The sequence below is a fragment of the Vicugna pacos genome, chromosome 13 (genome assembly GCF_048564905.1).
Source record: "Vicugna pacos chromosome 13, VicPac4, whole genome shotgun sequence".
In the NCBI taxonomy this organism is placed as follows: domain Eukaryota; kingdom Metazoa; phylum Chordata; class Mammalia; order Artiodactyla; family Camelidae; genus Vicugna; species Vicugna pacos.
The window spans coordinates 58,984,384-59,006,446 of NC_132999.1; the positions used below are offsets into that span (position 1 = coordinate 58,984,384).

Sequence of the window (22,063 nt, forward strand, 5' to 3'; positions counted from 1 at the left end):
GTGCTGCTGGTTGAGATACCAGGATTGTACATCAAAGACGTACATGCCTGAATTCAATTTATTTTTACTTTTGGAAGCAGGATAGTGCTGTTTCCATGAAGTCAGTCATCTCTGCAAGCCAAAAATGGCAAAAAATAGACGCTCTCCTTTCTAGAAACGATTATAATGTACCATGACCAAAAAGGTGGGTTTTTTCCCTAACAGATAATCTTGCATAAAAATGAGTCATGGGATTTCAGAAATGGAAAGGCTTTTCTCAAATATGTGTGTGCAGGAACACACACACACACTTTTTTCTTTTCTTCCATGAACAGATTTGAGCTTTCCATAAGTTGTGTTATGAGAATGGCACTGCCTGGAGCCTTTGTGTGAAAGGGGAGTACAGTGTTTCGAGTTCAGCAAGAGGGAAGAAGTCTGTATCAGAAAGTAAGATTTCTCTGCTTGTGTTCCTGTGAGAGGAATTTTAACTTATAAGGCAAGAAGGACTGTTAAGATGTTTCTTAAAAATACCTTATCCTGTAACTTTATCAGTTTAATTTCAGACCTGAGTGAGACACTGCACGTCACGAACACAGCTCTGAATGCTGTTTCTGCTTCCGGGTCTGCGCAGGAAGGCTGAGAGCAATCCATCTGCCCTCAAGCACCCTCGGGGAAGGCCTGCGGCGGCCAGATCTGGAGGCAGGAACGCAGGGCTCTCGCCTCGCACACCCGCACGGGTGAGCAGAAGATGGACAAGGTGGCGGCCCCGCATCCACGGCGCCACTTCGGACAACAGGAGAGGTGTGGACAGTCTCTTCCCTTCAGCCGGATGCAACAGGAGTTCTCGGTTTCAATGAAGTCTCACTCCTTCTCATGGTAAAACTGACATGCTATCTAACGCACTGGCTGCCCCAGGCAGCAGATGGTCACCAAGCCAACAGACAGATCTGCCCAAAGACGAGAAACAGAGCCCCAGGGTCCAAGCTGCACCACTCTCGCGTTTCATCAATAACTGTATCTTTATATTGATGCCACCAGGGTCTGTGGAACTCATCTGGAAGGGCTACCTGGTACTTTTTAAACAAGAGGCGGTTGCTGCCGGATGACTTGGTATTTCTTCCTGAATGGTTAATTTTACTGAGGAGCAATTTTTAAAATTATCTTATTAAAACAAACACACGATAGTTGTACAATTCATTTACAGTTTTAAGATAAAACAGAAACTTTCCAAGAAATGCTGGACTTGCTCTGCCTCCAGATACATGGAGTATAGTCCGGGTACAGTCCGCTCTGTGCTGCCTTCGATAGAACATTGGTGGGAAAAACTGAGAGCACTGGTATATTCTGACAAACATTTTAATTTTTATTAGATTTTCACCTTTGGAAGATCCCTAAAGGCTTATTAATTCATGCCAGCTCTGCTTGACGTGTCATGGGAAACACCGAGGACTGCAGACTGCTGCTCGGGGTAGGACGCTGAGAGAATGCTGCCAGACTAGAGGGAGGAGCAGGGGAAGCAGCTCCCAAGTCCCCTTTTCTGACTTTCTTCTAACCTGATGGCATTCAGGCTCTGCGGACTCAAGCGGATCTTAACCCTTTTATCCTGGAAAGTCATGGGTAAGATGCAAACACTGTAACAAAAAGGGCTTTTCCTTAAAAAAAAAAAAATCCATTTCAGCTTTACATCTAAGAGGTCATTAACGGAAAGTCTCTCTAACGAATTTTGGGTGGTGCCTCGGGAGCGTTTTCACAGAAGAAGTCAAGTATGCCCACCATAAATCTTTTCTGTGAAGTCAACCAAAAGGCTACTCAAAAACTCTCAGAGCAACTGGAATTTACATCTGCGTGCACAACACAAGGGTCCTGGGATTCCTGATGGCTATATTCTTACACACTGATCTATCATCATCCTTCAGATTTCCCCTTTCTCCTTATCTAACTTAAATAATGAGATAAGCTCCAACACTCCTGAGCTTTGCTAAATTGGCTTAAATATTTCAAGTTCTGCCAACTCCCACTTCTCCCCTGTTTTGGGTCTTGACTAAAAAGGTGAAGAAATATTTTGGAGGAAACCTCAGGGCCAAGCTTCATAAATCTTCATCTGCTACTTTCCTGAAATGTCATGCGACCCAAAGTCTACAACATATGGTATTTCGGGAAACAAACAAGCAAATAAATAGTTCAGAGCCGGCCACTCCTCCCTTTCCCATGATGTTTTTGCCTTCTAGTGTGAAACGGCTGCCCCTGGGTCTCTGCAGCTTTCTGCCCAAGTATCTTTCCAGATACTACCACCAAGTACCCCCCCCACCACATGCAGAGAACTGGACCTGCAGCCTGGCTGGTGCCCTGCTCTGGCCACGTCTCTTGAAGGGTGGGCGGGCTTTTCTACATGGCTTCAATGGCACCACAAGTGTGGCTGCATCTGTGTCACTTCCATGAACTTTACTCGGGAACAGACAAATGCGGCCCAATACACGTAGACTAGAAGATGCAAGCCGAGCCAGCAGAACGCTGCCTTGGAAAAGGCTTCTTAGTTCAGTTCCAAACCACACATACTTGTACAGTTAACAAATGCAGCAGGGGATACTGGTCCACAGCATTCATGCTGAGGCCAAGGCTCTGCTGTCCTCCGCCCTCTCCACTCCCTGACCCCCACCTGCCTTCTCAACGACTGTCAGACCGCACGGACATTTCAGAGAACAGTTAGGTGGCTGCACAATCCAACAATGAGAGGAACTTGGAAGTATTCTAATCTTAAAGAACTCAAGGGGGGGGGGTCCCTATAAATAAAATCATGCTCAAATAAACACAAAAAGGAGCCAATATTTCCTGTAAGGCCACTTTTTAGATGGATTACTGGAAGGAGTATTCTTTCACAGTTTCATGGCTTACTTTGCTATCATCTGCTTAAAATTTGGGTCATTTAAAACATAGATGCTAAGATCTAAGCCTTCACTTGGATGAAATATTACAAAGGAAGCAGAATGCCTCATTCCAAGAGTAGACTCAGAGGCAGAGCCCCTGGACTCCTGGGTTCTGTCCCTGGCTCAGTCCCTGGACTCAGGTCAGCCCTCGGTCAGAATCTCACTTCTAATCCCTTCAAATCATTTGTTAGTCCCTGTTGTCTAAACAGTGGGGAAAAACCCTGAGTAACACCCCTGGATCCTGTTCAATCAACTGGGATGGTTGGAGATGGTTATAACTCACTTCCAAGAAACCAGGGTGATTTATCCCTTGGTAGAACTAGTACGTTCCTAAGAGATCACAGTGTCATCAGAACAAACCCTGAAGGCACTGAAACATTTCTCCACCTGCAAAAACCTCGGTGCTCCTTTAATGTGACTTTCAAAATTAATATCACCCAGCATTTTATAGTTCTTTATAGTTTTCACATAAAAATAACTCTGGTTGGGCTTCAAACCTCTGAGAGAGAGAATAACACAACAAGTATATTTATCCCTAGTTCACAGAGGAAAAGACAGACTTCAGGAGGCAAGGAGGTTTGACCAAGGGCCCAAAGCCAATGACCCAGTCCTGTTTTTCAGTTCAAGTGTTCTTTTCTACTTTGCATGGCTGCTCACCAATAACCCAACTTTTGGACCTAGGCTAAGGGACCTGTACTAAGGGAAATTGGCCAAAGAGTTTCACAAGACTCTGTAGTGCCTTTTCAGTGCAAGAAAGGGTAAAGGGCCAAATTTCTTTGAGGCCCCCAGTTAGCATGAGTCTAGCACGTGCATGCCCTACTCAGCGCTGGCAGCGTGGCCCTGGCTCTCCCACTACGGGCTCCTCCAGGAACAGAGAGGAGACACAGCAGCATAACTTCTCTGTCCTCCTTCACCTGGAACGTGATTCCTTCTTCTCATCATCTGGCTGACTCCCACTTACATCGCAGGCTTCGTCTCAAACATCGCTTCCCTAGAAAGGCCTTTCTTGACCTCACTGACCGTATGTCAGCAAACATCCTTCTACTTCTTGCCTTCTCTAATTATCCAGTCCCACAGCACTCTGTACATCTCCTGGGTCGTTTATCACAGTTTTAGCAAATAATTACCTACATGCTTATTTGTTTTACATTTGCTGCCCCGCCTGACCGTAAGTCCTTTGAGACCAGGGAGAACCTTGCTTTCTGCTATAGTCCCAGCCCTGAGTTCTTAGGCAATTTTCAATCAATATTTACTAACTGAAAATGAATGAGTCACAGATAGACCCTGGCTGACACTAAACAGAACCTTCTGTGGCAACGCTGGACAACTGGTAAAGATGACAACAACACTTTTCCTTGTGTAGCAACCATTTTGTGCTTTTCTTATGCTCCTAACTAAAAAGGATGCAAAACTTTATCAAGACTTCTAAACGGACACTGTATAAAGTACAAGTGATTTCTTTCTGGTCAACATCATTAAAATTTGCAGCACAAAATAATAATATTCTTAAAGTTTAACATATATCTGTCTGTGTATAAACATATATACACCCCCCCACCTCGGTCCCTTTTTGGAACAGATCACTTAATCCCTTGACCACTTTGGAATTTTAAGGATAAGGATGGTTCTTTTTGGAATTCTTAGGGTCTTCTGCTTTACTCGTGCTTCATTAGGCGTTAACCGTCCTAACGAAATACTGGAGGCAGGCTTCTTGGGCTTTGAGCAGACATGGAAAAACTAACTGGAAATACTTTTGAAGCCTCCCTACTGCCCCTCCCCCTGACTTCATAAATGCTTCAAAATATACTCAAGGATTGTTTCAGCTCTATATCTGAGAATAGAATGTAACTTAACTAAAGTAAACTCTACAGATCCTTCTTTTTTTTTTTTTTTAAAAAAGGCAGCTGCTTCCAGATGGAAGACATTCTGGCAGAACACACCGCACGGTCCCCGTCTACAATCTTAAGCATTTCCCCTGCTGCAGTAATGTGTCATCAGTAAGGTTTCCTGGTGACAGAAAATGGATTCATTTTAATTGGGGACGATTTTACTTCAAATCCTATCCGAGGGAGGCGTAGGGTGTGGACGTGGCCCAGGCTCTCGGCATTCTGAAAGGGCACACTAATTCACTCAGGGAATATCTATTAGCCAGGCAGCAGCAAAATCCTTCTGGGCTTAAGTGGAGTCCAGCTTGGCTGGGAACTGTACATTCATTATATCCTTTGTTGATAAGATCCCCAATTAGTCACTCTGAAAAGGGGAGGCTAAAATAGGCCACTAACACGAATAGCTAAGTTAAAGTAGTTGGACGCTGAGGGATTTAGAGCCATATGGGCTGTCACTGATTTCCTGTCTCAGCTGGTATCAAGGCAAGACATCCCCCTGAAGACTGCCAGTTTCCTTGGGGAGCTTCCTTAGAAGACTGGGAGATCGGCTGGCACTTTCAAGTGGAAGGAGAACTAAGAAGGGGCAGACTCACATGATGAACCACAACTGCAGGGCTTCTAGAACTCTGCCATGGAGCCTCGGAGCAAGACACAGCCTGTTGCGTGAGAATTTTCTTAATGGGCATGTGGGGATCTCAAGTAGTTTGGTGAACAGGGGAGGTCTATAAGGATCCAGTCATATTTCTGACCCCTCTTATAAAGAAAAACAACATTATGCACACAGAGACCCAGTATATGCAGATGAAGATACAGACAGACAGACACAGATATAGATACAGATCTGGTGAAATTTTTGCCAGATTTTTGTGCCTCATTTTCATGTTAGGTCAGAAATTTTAGTTCCATGTATTCAAATTTTTTAAAATGACATCATTAAGGCAGAAAGCATATGATTAACATATCAGTATGGATTAGGAGAGGCAGCAGAACTGGGCTGGAAATTGCAGAAGCCACTCCCCCCACGACCACTGACCTGGGGCCACTAAGTGTGGCTGTGTCTCTCACCGCCTGGGCTGTTTCTGATGCAAAATCCAGGGCGCCTGCCACTGGCTTGGTTACAGTGCCAACAAGCCCCTTCCCAAGGCCAGATATGAAACCGCTGACACCCCCTTCTGTTTTCACACCTTCCACTGTTGAGGTTATAACACTGGTCAGTCCACCAATGATACCTAGCAAAAAAGACAAGGGCTTTTGTAACCTGGCCAACGACAAGAGCAAAAGCATTTAAAGCCAAACCCCTGGATTCCATGCACCTGGCAAGGTAAACTCAGGGGCAGAATGCCAATCTCTTGACAGGCCACAGGCAGGCCAACTCAAGATAGGGGGCCAGCAGATTTGGCCACTATGTTTTAGAGTCAGAGAATACACATTACATATTGGTCAGAAGTAAAGTGTGTTGCAGTTTAAAAACAAATCAAGGAAAAGCTAAGAGGTTAAGAGTGGCTACTTTTTAATTCCAGAGCTTGAATAGCAATATGCGCAATAAGGAGACGATGCAGATGTAGGATTCAATCAACAGGCTAGCAAATAGGGCTCTTGGGGAAAGTTGGGATCTCATAAACTATAAGGCAGAGAGATAACTAAATATAAAACCTCAGTTTTCAAAGAATACCGTGTGGCTGGCCACCACCACCCAAAGTTTGAAATGGGGTAAAAGCTAATGGGCACTTTGCTAAGACAGGTACACGCAATCAGAGTAAACGAGGAAGACTTGATGAAAGGCACCCCCAAAGCTGCCAGAGCCAGCCGGGACCCTCAGTGGAGTCAGTTCAAAGGACCAACCTAGGTCAAAAAGACATTCCAAACATTTTGCCAAGTTGACAGCAATGGCCTTAAAGAGCCTCAAAAGTGGCCAGAAGTTGGCAAAGGCTGGAGAGGCCACAGGCTTTGCAGGGAAGAAGCAGGGCCCTGTCTGGGGAGCAGTCCCAGGATTTGTGCCAGGGACACTCACAGGATGTTTACCCTTTGACGGTGGGGGTCTGAGGATGCTCTCTAGACCCTTCAGCTCTAGTGAGACAAATTGGTAAAGGAAATTCCTTGGGTGAGAATGTACTAACAATTCACAACATTTCTTCTGGATTCTGGGTCCGTTTGCTCCAGCGAGGCAGTACGCCTTTCCTAAGCTTTTGAACAAAGTTCATGGCAGAGACAGAACATCACTGAACCTGGGTCAAGCAGAGCCTATGGAGAGAACTGAGCCTGACTCCCAGTTTTTAAACCAAGAAGATTGAATTCATTCTGGTTCTTGTTATCTTTTAAGGTTTTTTGTTTTGTTTTGTTTTCCCATCCTGAAGGAAGGCTCTCATGCTAGGCTACTGCTTTCATATAACCCAGAGCTTAATGGGTCCTCTTTGGATAAGGCCCCTGGTTGTGGGTCTTAGACAGGCCTAGCTGGCTCCTGGAGGTGTTGTACATACTATCTGAAGGATCTCTGGTTGGAAAGGATTTTGCAATCTTGAACCAGTCACCCATTTTCTCAGCACAATGGTATGTCCATCTAAAAAGTGAGGACAGCCATGCTTTCTCTCTGCATTTAAGGATGCTGGACAGACACAGGCATCAATTACACACAGCAAAGCACTCCATATTCACTAAAAAACAGGCCTCTAATGGTCCAATGCACTATCATTACAGTTACTAGAAAGAATGATTAAATGTTTAACCCCAGATGATTGCCCAACAATCAACTTTTAAAGTCCATAAACAGATTAATTTCAGACAATTTTTACTTCTGGCTTGATGTCTACTTGGGGGCTGCTCACTTTCCAGCTGGGCAGGCTTAGGAAAAGCAGAGGCATATAGATCCAAACCTCACCATTAGGAAACTTGATAAAAATTCTGCCCTAAGCATGAAGACAAATATGACTTTTATAATGTATATTCCTTCTTCTTCCTCCAAATGCAGATAATCAAAACTTGATGAATCTTGATAAAACCTCTGACAGCTTTAGACTATTCCTAAGAATCTGGTACAAACAGCCCAATTTACAACCATTACTAAGCAAGAGCTATATGCCAGGTTACCATGTATAAAGGTGAATACAAAACAGTCTCCTGGCCCTCAGGAGACAGTCTGACTGTCTAAGTGGGGACCGTGGAGCTGGGCAAACGGCATCTGAGTTGGGACTTGCAGGTGGAGGAGGATTTTGTCAGGCAAGGAAGTGAGGCAGAGGAGGGGAGCGCAGAAGAAACCTGAGTCAGCAAGGACTTGGAGGCATGTCTGGGGAGCAGGACGTTGCTCTGGGTGACAGACAAACAGTGTGGCTGGGGGACAGTGGTTGGAAGAGCTGGCTGGGTGACTTTTCTAAGGGCTTTTAATACCACGCTAAGAAGCTGTTGATAACAAAACGCAAATGAGTCAGAATTAAGGCCTTAAAAACCAGAATTCAAACAAATTCAGAGACTTAACACATTCACGCCATCACCTACGTCTCTTGGGCACACGGATTTACAATCCCTGTGAAAGTGCATTTATACAAGACTCAAAAACATCTGGGCCACAAACCTGGCTGCCAGTTTCACACTTCACGTTCTACGGAAGGAGCAAGCAGTAAGCAGAAGGCAAGTCGTGAAGCAGCAGTCCTACATTCTAAGAAGGAGTTCGGATGGTTACGCTTTCTGACACTTTGGGAACAGAAGCCAGAGAGCGGGAAGGAACGGCGATGCGCACAACGTTCTGAACGTGAATGAGGATTTCTCAGAGGTTGTAACATTTCCACTGCTAGGAGGACAGAAGGCTATCAGGTGCACCCAGACACCAAGCCAGGATTTCCGCTTGCAGTTGGATGGGCGGAAAGGTATCTCTTAGGAACTGTGGCAGAAGAGCCTGGTATCACATGCCTTACCATGAGCCAGGCCGTGGATGCCAGCTACAAGGTGTTCCCCACTCGTGGCCGCGTGGTATCTGATGTACTCCCGCTCCGACTGATGGCGAGTGTCCATGGTTTTCCCTAGGCCATCTGATAACGTCCCTGCGAACTGGAATGAAGAGAAACAGAAGGAAAAGAGTTTTAAAGCCTCAGCACTCTTTCTTACTATTTTAATTATTTAAAATAAATACCCTCCCTTGCTCCTAGCTGGGATTCAATAAATACTGACTGAGAGAGAGATCAGCTGCTGAACTATATACACCACACGTCCCAGGAGAGTGGTTTTTAAACACTGGACCCATAACAAATTGTGGGACATATACACCGGCGGACACAAGGCTTGCAAACAACTACTAAAAATCCATAATGACATCTGCCTTCCACAGTCCTATTGCTAACTTACTGAAAAAGGTATAACAAAATGGCCTAGGGGAGGGGAGGGGAGCTTTGGGATTCTATAAAGGTAAGGACAGAGGCTCTCTGCTCTAAGAATCAGTGGGCTCAAAACAGGGAATATGGTAAATTGTTGCCTTAGGATTTGCTATTAAAAGTTTTAGACATATCAACTGCCCAAAAGTAATGCCTTTTCTTTTACTTATTGAAGTTACCAAGTGCCTCGCTGCCCAGCCCCATTTGTGAAAAGAAACAGTGAGGTACATGGAAAGGTTAACACGTTACGAAGCGGCAGACTTGAACTCATGACTTCAAATGCAAAATCCTCCCCCACAAATCAGAGAGCTTTTATTTATCCTGGCATACTTTAACCAGAGACGCTGTCTCATCCATCAAAGCTGGATAAAAAGGACATAAAACTCTGTTTTGTCACAAGACAATTTGAAAAGGTTTAAAGTGACAGTTAATAAACCACAGGGTACTTATCCTCATCATTCAGGCATAAAAAGGGAAGGATATCAAATATATAATTAACCTTCTCAGGAAGGATCTACCAAAACAAGTGGTTTAAGTGCCAATGACCCAGGACTAACCTTTCAGAAAACTCACAGGAATGTTATTTGGATATAAAGCTCAGCGGAAAGATTCAAGGCAAACAGCCTGCCTTGGAAGCCCCAGTGCACTGGGCAGCCTGGCCACCAGAAGGCTATTTCGTTCTGGTTTGGCAAGGAGAGGTACACAGATCTGCCCTGGAAGCCATCAATCCTCAGGCTTCTGACACTAGAGACAAGAGAAGGTGGGTTCTGGGCACAGAAGAGAGTCTAGAGGAAGAAACAGCCATTTCACATAAAGCAACGGCTCCCGGAGCAAGATCTGGGAGCCCTCATTCCTTTCACTCCGACCAAATGCTTCTAGGATCGAGGGCAGTGGTTGATCCTGGCCTTTCGGGAGAGGCAATCCCTACCATTTTGTGCTTTTTGCATAACCTCCCCTGTCACTCCCTGTCTAATTAGAGAACTAAAGTTAATGAAAATTAATCGTACACTTTCCTTCAGGATGGAGCCCCATGGGCTTTTGTATTGAGAGGGGGCTTTCGTCAGGGGCCCCGCTTGAAAGCCACTGCGGGCCATGAGCTCAGGTGTCTGACCAAACCAGATTCTAGTCTCAGCCATTCCAGAAGCTGCGTGACCCTGAGCCAGGTGCCCTCCTGCTGCCATTCCCCCGGCCCCCGGCATCTGGAGAGTGGAGACAGTCCTGACACTGTCACGTGGCTAAAAGGATTAGTGACACTGGCTCAGGGTATGGGATCTAGCTAGCATTCTTACTGTTGTTATTAGTCAGCTACTAGTACAAGGAGGAACAGATCCCGCACCGTCTGAAGACAGCCTTTCAAGTTCAGAACTACGGTCATTTGCACTCGGCTTTCACATAAAAAACAAACAAACAAAAATCCCTCTTTCCAGCAGATGAACACCAGCCTCCAAAGTAAGTTTTTGGAGTGGTACCATCTGTAAAATTAGACTGTTGGACTTGATGGTTTCCAAAATCCTTTCCAGCTCTGACAGCTTGTGATCTACGATCCAAGTTAGAATGTCTTTATTAAGCAATTACTCTGGGTCCAGCACAGATCTAGGTACCGCTGAGCACACACACGGCAGCCCTGGGCCTGTTCTCAAGGAGGACAGTCTCATTAGGAAGGTAACAGTCCATACACGAACGGCCAGCAACGGGAACCCGGAACACAAATCGTACACACTTGGGAATCAAGAGAGGAGAGAAAAATGCGACCCTTGTTTTGGAGAGTCCCCACTGTGTTCTGGAATTACGTGGGTTGCCAGTGGTCTTCATTCAGGGTCTGGACGAAACTGCCTCCCCCTGATGTCACAAAAGAGGTGAGGAGGTGGTTCACTCTTCCTTCCATGGAGGAGAGATTTTCTTGGAAGAGATATTAAGTTAAGGTCCTGCCTACCTATTTCTGGCAGCTGACTCAGGAGAAGTTAAAAAGCTCATAGTACTTTTCCCCACGAAGAGAAAATGGGAGAATAATCTAGGCACACTGCCCAATACCAACCCCTCTCCCTGAACTGCCCCTCATCCATCAATAAAATAAGTTTGGTATCTAAGGTTTATGAGCACCCCTACGTTAAAGCTTCACTGCCAACTGACTGTGTGGCAGCAGCCTTGGCACCGCCAGCACCAGCTGGTCCTGGGTGTTCTCTGTACAAGAACACCATGTCGACTCAGGAGGAGAGGACTGCTCTTCCCTCTAAATGCTGGATTCTTCCACATGCCTCTCAGGAGCCTTGCCATTGTGTGGGAAGGCGCCAACACCTACTCAACTGACTCTAGGACTGCCATCTGAGTTCCCACCTGTCTATTAAAAAACTACTGTGCAAACCAACTGGACTTGTTCTTTGTCACTTTGAGTGAAAGTAAAGGATACAAAGATATTGCATTAACAGGAAACGACTGCAAAAGTCTTCATCCCTAGAAATGTGACTTTGAGAACTCAGAAAACTTGGGACGATGTGGAAATCCACGATCCAATCAAACCCGTATTGAGGAGAGGTTACTAAGACTTTATAGGCAGAGACGTTTTATAGGAACTAAACTGAAGCCAGCCAGATGAAGGGTCCAAGGCTGGGCTTTAGGCCAGTCCACTGGGCTTCTGAGTATTGAATCCAGGGCATCCCAAAGCGTGTGGCCTTCTCTCACTGTGGGAGCACTTAGTCATCTTTAATTCCATCCCTCAGTCCCCACCGAGGTGGGAAAGTAAATCACACCCTGTATCTTGTTTCTCCCTCAAAGACAGGGTGGGAACACACAGGCTGGAGAGGGAGATGGTTCCAGTAAGCACTCTTTAGGGGTGCCCTGTGGAAGCGGTCTTCTCTGAGGCTGGGAAGTGCTGTTTCGCCCATGTCCTTGACTTTGAAAATGATCATCAAAACAGAGCAGATACCCAAGAGAGCTACAACATGGTGTGGGAGTGACTGATGCAGGCAGGATCGCCCCGCTCCAGCTCTGCCTCTGCATTTTACAAAGAAATGCCAAATGCGTTGAAAGTCAAATTCACGTTGAAACTTTTTCATAGCAGATGTTCCAAATGGGAAATGAAGCCTGGAGACGAGATTCAGATTATTCAGACAAAAGAAAACTAATCCCAGAGGCCCTGGGGGAAAAGCTGAAAATCGTCAGGATATGAGCAAGTACAATCCAGCTCTGCACCCAGTCGATCAACTACTCAATCAAACGTGTAAGGAACCCCTGCTGCGTGCCAGGCTCGTGAACGAGGAGCATGAATCAGAAGTGGGGTCTGCCTCCCACCTTCAAGGGCCTCAGTCAGGAGGTCCGTGTGTGTGGCGTAACGGAAAGACATCACCCCTGAGTTCGAATTCTGACTGACACTTAATAGCTGCGAGATCATGGACAAGTAACTTCACCTCTGGGAGCCTCTGCTTCCTCATCTTCAAGCGGGAATAAGAATAGCCATCTACAAGGAGGCTGTAAGGAATAGATAATGCACGTGAAGTGCTTTAGCCCAGAGCCTGACACTGAGTTATCTGAACTTCAATTTCTTCATATGCAAGATGGGGATAATCAGATTCCACAGGGCTGCTTGGAAGGATTAAATGAGATGGTGCGCATGCAAAGCGTCTGGCAGGTGCATCCCCACTAAGTGGAAGCTGGCGGCGGAGGGGGCGTAAAAGTCCCGGAGCAGGGCGCAGGAACTAGCAGCTGGAGGGTACTCTGCAGACCATTTGCATCTCTGCTCGGTATAAACTATACCTCCACACCAGAAGGAGCGTTTGCAGAGGCTTAGTCATTAGGGCTCATTTGGCAGCAATTTCAAGTCCACAAAACACTGAAGGCTTGCAAGTGAATACTGTCTTAGCTAAAATGAAAGCTCCAAGGAACAGAATGTCCTTCAGAAGACCTGCTATTACCCTTGCAAAGACAACACTGACTTCCCCCTTCTTTCACTGAAGGTCAGATGTTTCAGCACACGCCACACTTGTGAATTCTGGCCACAGCCCAAAGCCATTCATTTCTATAGAGCCATATTTGTTTGTTGCGGGTGGTAATTAGGTTTGTTTGTTTATTATTTTTTCAATAGAGGTACTGGGGATTGAACCCAGGGCCTCGTGCATGCTCAGCACACATTCTACCACTGAGCTGTACTCTCCTCCCATTATAAAGCCATATTTTCAGCAAGAGGGTAGAAAATCTCAGAAGTACTTGAAGATGCCAGTTCTACTACCACGTGGCTGACACACACTGCGTGTCAATACCCTGTCTTCCAAAAATAACCCCACTGTCTACAGAAATGGAGCCACTACAAATTAGCCTGGGTTTGGGGCCGGGCTCAGAACAGTTGATTTTATGAAACTGAAATTCAAGTACATGTTGGAATGATGCAAGAGAAAAAAATTCACACTGTGTCCCTCTGTTCCATCCTATCAGTTTTCCTGACCCTTTTAGGATATTTAGCAAGCACAGGATGCCAAAGATATTTGGCCGGTGTAACAGGATCCTGGGCTTGAATTTCTCCCCCTTCTCTGGGGTTCTTCTTTCACAGTTATTTACCTAATGGAAATTTCCTCTTTTGTATCCCTGCTCCACTGAGTAATTGCTGGTGACAGTATCATTCTTGTCACCAGGGCGCATGGGACCGCACGTAACAGCAAGGGGGAGAGAAGCCACGGCGTCTGCAGTGTGAGGGACAGTCCTGCCTTCTTCCAATGCAAGATGGTAGGGCTGCCAGTCTCAGCCACCAGCACAGGTCCCACTCTGATCGGCACTGCTGGCACCAGGCTCTGCTGGAACGTGTAAACTCAGAAACCCTGGCTCTACCATGTCTGCAGTCGGGTCCCCTGGAACTCTGTGGGAGCTGCCACCGTACAGTTAAAAGGCAGGGCAAAGGAGTCAGATTCTTTCTCTGCCACTTACTAAATATGCATCTGGTGAAAGCTGCTTAACTTTCCAGAACTTCAGTTTGGTTCTACAGAAAACCACGCTAAAGGGCTGCTCTGAAGGGTTAAAGAGATAATGCAAAACATAGGGGCATGGCGTCTGGCACACAGGAAGCCACCAGCTTCTGTAAGTTTCTCACGAGCAGTCAGAAGGCTTAAACTTCAGAGTCATTTTCAACCCTGCCAGTCCACTAGTACGAAAACCTCCTTCAAGTCACGTAAGGCCTAAGTCACTTCAAAATTAAGGTCTTCACCACTTCACTCTGTTTCGTATTGTTAAATATCCACAGTTAAGGATGATTCTCAGAGTGTGAATTCTGCCCGGATGTTGAAAAATCCTTCTGTGATACTTGTGACCAGGGCAGAGTTAAAAGAGAATGGGCCTGACAAGCAGCGGGTCTCTGTCCCCGACACAAGGCAGACCGAACAGCTAGTCCTCACTCAGACAGATGGCAGAGGGCGTGGGCTGGGGCTGGGGACAGGTATTAGAAAAAAGCATGGAACAAGCTGAGGTTTGGCAAGAAAGAGGCACTTCTGGACCCCCGATCTCTATCCGCTAGACATGGGGCAGGTTGGTCTGCTTTCAGTTCTACTTGGTTCTGATTATGTATGGCCCTTAAGGCAGAAAGAGAAAGGGGAAAGAATCTAGAAGAGAGACCCTGAATGAGAATAATAAAGACATTTTAAAGCTAGGGCTGAGGAAAAAAAAAAAAAACAAAACCTAGGACTGGCATTCTACTCCGGCCAACGTGCCCCAGCCCGTGACCTTGCTTTTTTGCGGGGGTGGGAGGGGCAGGGAGGTTTTTGGCCTCTGGAGACCTAAAAGCCCTCCTACCCCAAGAAATACACCATGTTGCTATTTCATGGGTAAATACGCATCAGGCAACAGGCACTCCTTTTCATTTAAGAAACAAAGTTATCTGAAGCCACCCAGAGTTATCTCAGCGCACAAGGTCTAAACCCAAGCACCAAAGCCAGACCTCAAGACTGTCCTGGTTCTTAACCGGCCCAAGACGCACACCTGCTGAACTGGCAAGTCTCTCCTGCTCTTCTGCAACTCTGACCCCACTGTGAACTCAGATGTTGTTTCAGATTAATCTAGCTCAGAGTGGTTTGAAGCACTCTCGTAATAGGATTTTACTTTTTCTTTAAAAAGGGTTGGGAGAGTTTGCTCTAAGGCTAAAGCAGAGACACAAACAGAATACACACGCGTCGCATCAGGAAAACCGATTTTCAACAGATGAGTCAAGCCCAATTTTCCCTGTTTTTTTCCCTACACCAATTAAAAGGATCCTGTGGGCAGGACAACTCTAAACCCAGCTGTGACGGGGTGGTGTCCTAGCTTCAGCTCTGCATCAGCGAGGCCTCCAGTAGGCTTTTCCCCAGAAGCGGTAGGGGACCATGCTGGGGAGCCAGGCATCGCTCGTCTACCGCTGAAAACCCCTTGAGGCCCGTGCAGAGAAGGCAGTGTTGGGTTTGCAGACAATCAGTGCTAGTCAAGGGGAATAAGCATTCCCACCCACAAGACCTCCGTCAGCCATGCTAACAAGGTTTCTCAATATGCATAAATGGCGTGTGCCTCAGTATGAACCATGCGAGAGACTGTGATGGGGGAAGAGTCCTCTCTGAGGTGGTCACACCATAGTGCCTGATTTGGCAGATAAATTATTTCAACACTAGGAAAGCACACAGGCTTAAATAGCAAGGAGCCCTGATCCCAACTCCGTCACTAGTGTCAGCTGGGTGAACATGAGCAAAACACACACTCTTTAGGGATCAGGGTCTTCATCCACAAAACAGGGAGGATGCTACCCACAGAGTTGCTGGGTTAATCCATGACACCTTGGTTTTAAAAGTACTTGGGGAAAAAACACAGAGCAATGTGTCAATGCCAAGGGTTATTACTGCAAATCCTATTCTTTCTTCTAATGAGTGCTCCACCCCCTTTCCTCCCCAACTGCATCCTGCATGTCTCATCCTGTAATGTAGGAGTTACTTTATACCTGTTCTGGAACAAAGGAAAGCATAAAGAAGTCAATCATAGACTGAGATCTCAAAATGCAAAAATTTAGACATGAAACAAAACATTTCACAATAGGAAAAAGCTCAAGCTTATCTCATTCTCACGAGGCTCCATTCTTGTAAAGTACTTTGTATTTCACACAAATAGATATATTCTCTTTAATGCCAAACGCCTGGGAAGAAGGGAGAAGGGCGACATCATGGAGGACGATCACGGGCGCCAGGTGCCAGTCCCAGCGGAGCTGCCTGCTGCACAAGTCAGGTGTGCTCCCAGGGTTTGAAATAGCTTGATGACGTTTTTTAGAAAGAAATCTGCGCCCAACTAGTGTCTTCAAATAAATGAATTTTTAAGTGAGTATGTAGCAGAATAGGCAAAGGAGAGCTTCCAACCACTGAAGACCATGGTGTAACTTCTAGAACTATAAACACAGGCCAACCATGTTTACTGCCTATCAGGCATTGTTCTAAGGGTCTGACATCTATGAAGTCATTTATTAGTTTAATCCCCACAACAACCCTGTGAAGGGGACCCTATTATTATCCAGTTGTACAGAAGAAACTGGAAAGACCATGGGTGGGGGGATGAATGAAACAGGATAGGGAAGTTAAGAGACACAAGCTTCTAGCTACAAAATAAATAAGTCACGGGGATAAAATGTTCAGCGTGGGGAATACAGTCAGTAATAATGTAATGTTTTTGTATGGTGACAGGTGACAACTAGACTGGAATGTGCTCATTTTTAAATGCATAGAAATATCAAATCGCTAAGCTGTGCACCAAGAAATGTAAATCAATTACACTTCAACAAACAAACAAACAAACAAACAAATAAACCTGAAGGAAAAGAGATCAGAGTTGTGGTTACCAGAGGCAGAGGGTGGGGAAAGGGGGAACTGGGTGAATGAACTTCCAGTTATAACATGAATAAGCACCTGAGATATAAGGTACAACATGATTAATATAGTTAGCACTGCTGTATGTTGTATATGAGAGTTGTTAAGAGGGTAAATCCTAGGGGTTCTCATCACAAGGGAAAGTACTTCTTCTCTCTTTTATTTTGTATCCATATGAGATGATGGATCTTCAGTAAATTTGTGGTGGTCATCATTTCATGTGTGTAATATGTCAGTCAAATCATTAGGCTGTACACCTTACACTGATAGCGTTATATGTCAATTATATCTCAGTAAAACTAGAAGAAAAAAAAAGAAAGAAATTGGAAAGACCGTGATCATTTCCAACAGAAGTCTGCTTAGCTGCTAAGTGTCTACTTACATTTGATACTGGGTAATCTAGGGGGAGAGCCCAACTGCGCTGTTTGCTATCAACTCTGCGGACAATTCCTTCCTAAATGCCAGAGAAAATCTTATAGACACACCAGGTAGATGTCTTTCTTTTCCCAAGCAGTGGTGATGACAAAGGAAGGAAGCTGAGAGAAGTGTAAAGGTTTCTGAAAAAATGACATGAAAATCTCTGGATAAGAAAGGTCAAGCTCCAATCTCCTTTCTTGATCAATACCCCAGCTCAGACACCCTGGCCCTTTCCATCACCCACACTTTGCCCTAGGCCATGCTGCCTAATACCCACCTCCTCCTTTCCCCAAAGCTATCACTCTCACATCTGAAAGGGTCCCAGATAAAGAGGAGGGTCTGTGAATGTCCATGACACAGATCACATTACAGCACATCAGATCACGGTGCTAGTGGACCATTTACAGCTGGGAATGAAGATGGAAGTCAAGCTGAGGTGGGGACTGGGACCAGTGATTCAAGAGCTCCTGCCTGCCGAGAAAAGGTCTGCTCCTCCACCCAGCTTCTCACGGAAGGATTTCTGAAGGAGGTGGAACACCAAAACTACAAGATTCACTTCGTCAGAGCTTGTCTGGTCACACAAATCTCACTGCTCAGGCAAGGGCTGTGTCATGTATCCGTAACCGACACGTGCAGATAGAGATATAAGAGGGGTGGGCGATGGGGGGGTGAAAGCAAAGAGGATTATGGGGAAAGAATATGCAGAAACCATGCTGTGCTGCTGGGGTAAGATGAATTCATCCAGCTCGGTCTTCATACCTTTTCTCTCCATCTTTGCTGCTCCCCTGCTATCCCCACCCCCATATCTAAGAGGAGTACAGCACTCAGTAGAAAGTAAGGTGCTGTTTCTTCCAACTAAGTAATGTTTAATGGGGGTGGCGGGATAGAGCTAGATGTACAAGGCCCACACCTCACTTGTCGGGCAGCAGCAAGTGTGATGAGTGCTAAGTAAGACTGCAGACGGGGTACTGGCCTTCAGCATCTGGCAGAGCAAGGGAAGCTGAGCCTCTCCTGGGGGGTTGGGATGTGGAAGCCACTCAGCTCCAAGGTACTTAAGTCTCATATCTCCTGAGACCTGGTTTGATCCCAGGCGAATGAAAGGACATAGGAAGGTTGTTTCTAAAACAGACTGAAATGGGGGGAGGGTATAGCTCAGTGGTAGAGTGCTTGCCTGGCACGCACAAGATCCTGGGTTCAAATCCCAGCACCTCCATTAAAAATAAGTAAGTAAAAAAAAAAAAAAAGTACCTTCCGCCTAAAACAGACCCAAATGTTCTCACTTTTTAGATGGACTAAAATTTAAAAACTGCAATTAAGCTATCTTTGCCTGGAATGTCCCTTGGATTCCTCTGTGGCCTTTCAGAGGGCATTCTTACCTCTACTATCCTTCCCCCTCACAAAAGATGACCTGGGAGAGGACATTTAGAATTCACACCTGTCTGCTTCCTGCAGGCCTGGTGTTTGTGAAGCCTGCTGAATTAGCCATTCCCAGGTTAACAGATTTCAGGCCTGAAAAACAAGTCCTGGAATGAGGAAGAAAACACAATCCATGTAACTCAAAAGTTGCCCCTGCAAAGGTGACTTAATGGGCCTATTCTGATGTTCTGTGTTGCTTTTAAAAGAAAACCCTCAATTACTAGAAAGATGGAAAAATAGGGGCTCTGGTTCATTGTACTTTCTACTTAGAGCTAATTAACCCTTATTTGTAAAAAAAAAAAAAAAAACAAACAAAAAAACCCAGCCATTTTCTTGCCTAAACGGTTTAGAACTGATTCTTCAGGACTAAGCTTTCTTAGGAGCTCTGTTATAATTTCAGGAGTTAAAGCTGATACAGTTTCTACCTCCCACACACATTCCCTTCCACTGTCCATCCTTCCTCAAGATTCTTCTCTTTAAGCACCAGGCTTTGATCTTTACTGAAACACAAGTCCCTCTGGGAAACTTGCTGTTATATACCCTTCACTGCAAATGAAAAGCTCAGAGTATACATTCTGCAGGGAGGTACACATGAGGGGAAATCAAAGCCCCGAGGATTTGAAAGCAGAAGGAAGAAGAAATATAAATCCTTTCTGGAGAAAAATACTATCAGGTAGAGTCTCTGAAACTTTTCTTACACAATGCTGAGCATTCAATAAAAATTGCCAGATATGGAAGTCAAACAAAATGACTGAAAACTAAGAAATAGAACCCAGACAAGATCAGTCACCAGTGATCCAGACATTAGGGTTATTACACACAAAGTTTAAAATAGAATGATAGTAACCTTCAAAAAATTTATAGAAAGACAGAGAATTTTATCAGAGAACTCAAATCAAGATGTTAAAAGATGGATGAAAACAGTAGAGTAGATAGAGCACCAAAAAGAATTAGTGAACTAGAAAATAGGTCAGCAGAAAATATCCAGATCAAAGCATGAAGAAAAATAAGAGCATAAAAGACAAATGGGACAGTGCCAGGGTTCAGTAAAATATCTTTCAGAGATATAGGAGAAACAAAGATGTTTTCAGGGGATAAAAGGGCGGGGTGGTTAATGGAGGCAAAGTGTTATTAGGACCTTGCATTATCTGCAAAGAAACAAAGTAAAGATGGGACAAACAAATACTCTGTGACCCAGTAACTCTGCTCCTCAGTGTATAATGGAGAGGCTATACACGTGCACCAGATAACATGAACAAGAACATTAACAGCGACATTGGTCATAATAGCAAAACACTGGAACAATCCAAATGTCTAACAGTAACATAGATACACTGTGACACATTAATACAGTGGAATACTATATAGCTTTGAAGATGAATGAGCTACAGATACGTATACCAACATGGATGGACCTCCAAAATGTACTGCTAAGTTTTAAAAAAGGTCACAAGAGGTATATTTAGTCTGCTTTTGTAGATAAATTCAAAACAGGCAGAATTATAAATACATTATTTGGGGGCACATACAAATATGATAAAAGTATATACAGAAAAGAAAGATGTGATTAACACAAATTTCAGGGCAAAGATTAATTACCTCAGGATGTGAAGTGAAGGAAAGAAATGTAACCATGGAGGCTTCAAAAATAGTAATATATTCTATTGCATTAATGTAACATTCTAGAATAGTCTATTAGTATATGATGTCATTTAAGCTATTCATTTGATTGTCCTTTAAAGTATACACACACTACATAATATTCCATTATTTCATAATTTAAAATTTTTTATGGAATTTGTTTTCTAAACATGCCACCAAAGTCAGAATTCATTTTTAAAAATAAAAACTAACTTCTTAAAAATTATGCCTGTATTTGAAATACCACCATATTCAAAAACATCAAAACCAGAATGTTTTCTAAATTTGCCAAGCAGGCAGCAAAAGAGAAAAAACAGAAAGTACGATCTAAGGGAAAAAGTAATTTGAATAGCCATTTATTAAAATCTTGTATAAAACTTCTCATTGCAATGATGGAGACAAAAGCAAACGTGGAAAGATCCTTTCAACATTCAATACCTTCCTTCTTCCATGAAAAGCAAGGAAAATCTTAGAAATGAACCACTCAGCAAAAGGACGAGAAGCTGACTAAAAAGTAGTGGAGAGAAATGAGTCGAGTCAGCCACAGAGACTTGAACCTCTTCTCTTCAAATACACGCTACAAGTTGGTAACATGTGACTTTCATTTCATTTCTAGTCTAGAGCTGAACTGTCCAATAAGGTGACCACATGCCACAGGAAGCTAAAATGTGCATTTAAAATATGAGCAGTACAAGTTATGTGGTATAAATATGAAATACATACTGGAATTCAAAGATTTAAGGTGAAAAGAATGTAAAACACCTCAATTATTTTTACATACTGATTACAAATTGAAAGGATAATATTTCGGACACAATGGGCTAAATAAAAATATTAAAAATAATTTCATCTATTTGTTTTTATTCTTTTAATGTGACTACCAGACTGTTTTTAAATTATAATTGTGGTTCACATTGTATCTCACTTGGATAGTGGTGGTTTAGAAGTCTGACTCTAAAATAAAATGTTTAAGGACACAGCTTATGAAATTAAACTCAAAAGGTACCCAAGTCCTAGACTTCAGTTAATTCTTAGATAATAAATAATATCTTGCAAATGATTGCTATTCACTTGAGCACAGAATAATAGATTTAAGAAGAAAGGCCTCTGTTACTCAAGATGGAAATACCCAGTAGGAAGGTGGGGAGAAAGTTGACTACGAGGACACACCCCCATCCCTGCTACTCTTATCGCCCCCCACCCATCAGGAGTGGCTCCAAGTCCATGAGGGTTCAGCTCCAGGTCGGCAGCGCGTATGCGCCCTTGCCGTCCCCGCATACAACCTGCAGGGTGACCTCTCCTGTTCCCCTTCTGAGTGGAGCTTTATTAGTATGGGTATCTGATTGTCAGGTAAGCAAGCTATATCTGGTTTCCTCATGAGGCTAGACGGGCTGCAGCAGGCAATGCTAAAAGGCTCAGGCTGCATGCTCCCGGGACACGGAGCCACTGAAGTCTGGTCATCTTTGCACCACTGCCACCTAGACAGTGCCTGGAACACTGTTAGAGCGAAAGATCTGCTTTGCATTCCTTTTCAACTCATTAACACCTAACCCCATTCCCACTATATAGAAACAACAGATTCTACTTAACTA

At 44.4% G+C, this 22,063-nt stretch overlaps 1 protein-coding gene across 8 annotated transcripts in view; it reads right to left on the reverse strand.

Moving 5' to 3' along the window:
- VPS13D (vacuolar protein sorting 13 homolog D) overlaps positions 1 to 22,063 on the reverse strand; it is a 224,918-nt gene that overhangs the window by 39,313 nt on the left and 163,542 nt on the right. For 6 of the 8 annotated variants that reach the window (XM_072975362.1, XM_072975361.1, XM_072975360.1 and 3 more), the window contains 2 exons: positions 8,695 to 8,827; positions 5,823 to 6,018 (listed from right to left, as the gene is read on the reverse strand). In XM_072975362.1, coding sequence (XP_072831463.1) covers positions 5,823 to 6,018; positions 8,695 to 8,827 — 329 coding nt within the window. Of the gene's footprint in view, positions 1 to 5,822; positions 6,019 to 8,694; positions 8,828 to 22,063 lie in introns of those variants that run through there. The other 2 variants (XM_072975364.1, XM_072975365.1) reach the window with 2 other exon arrangements.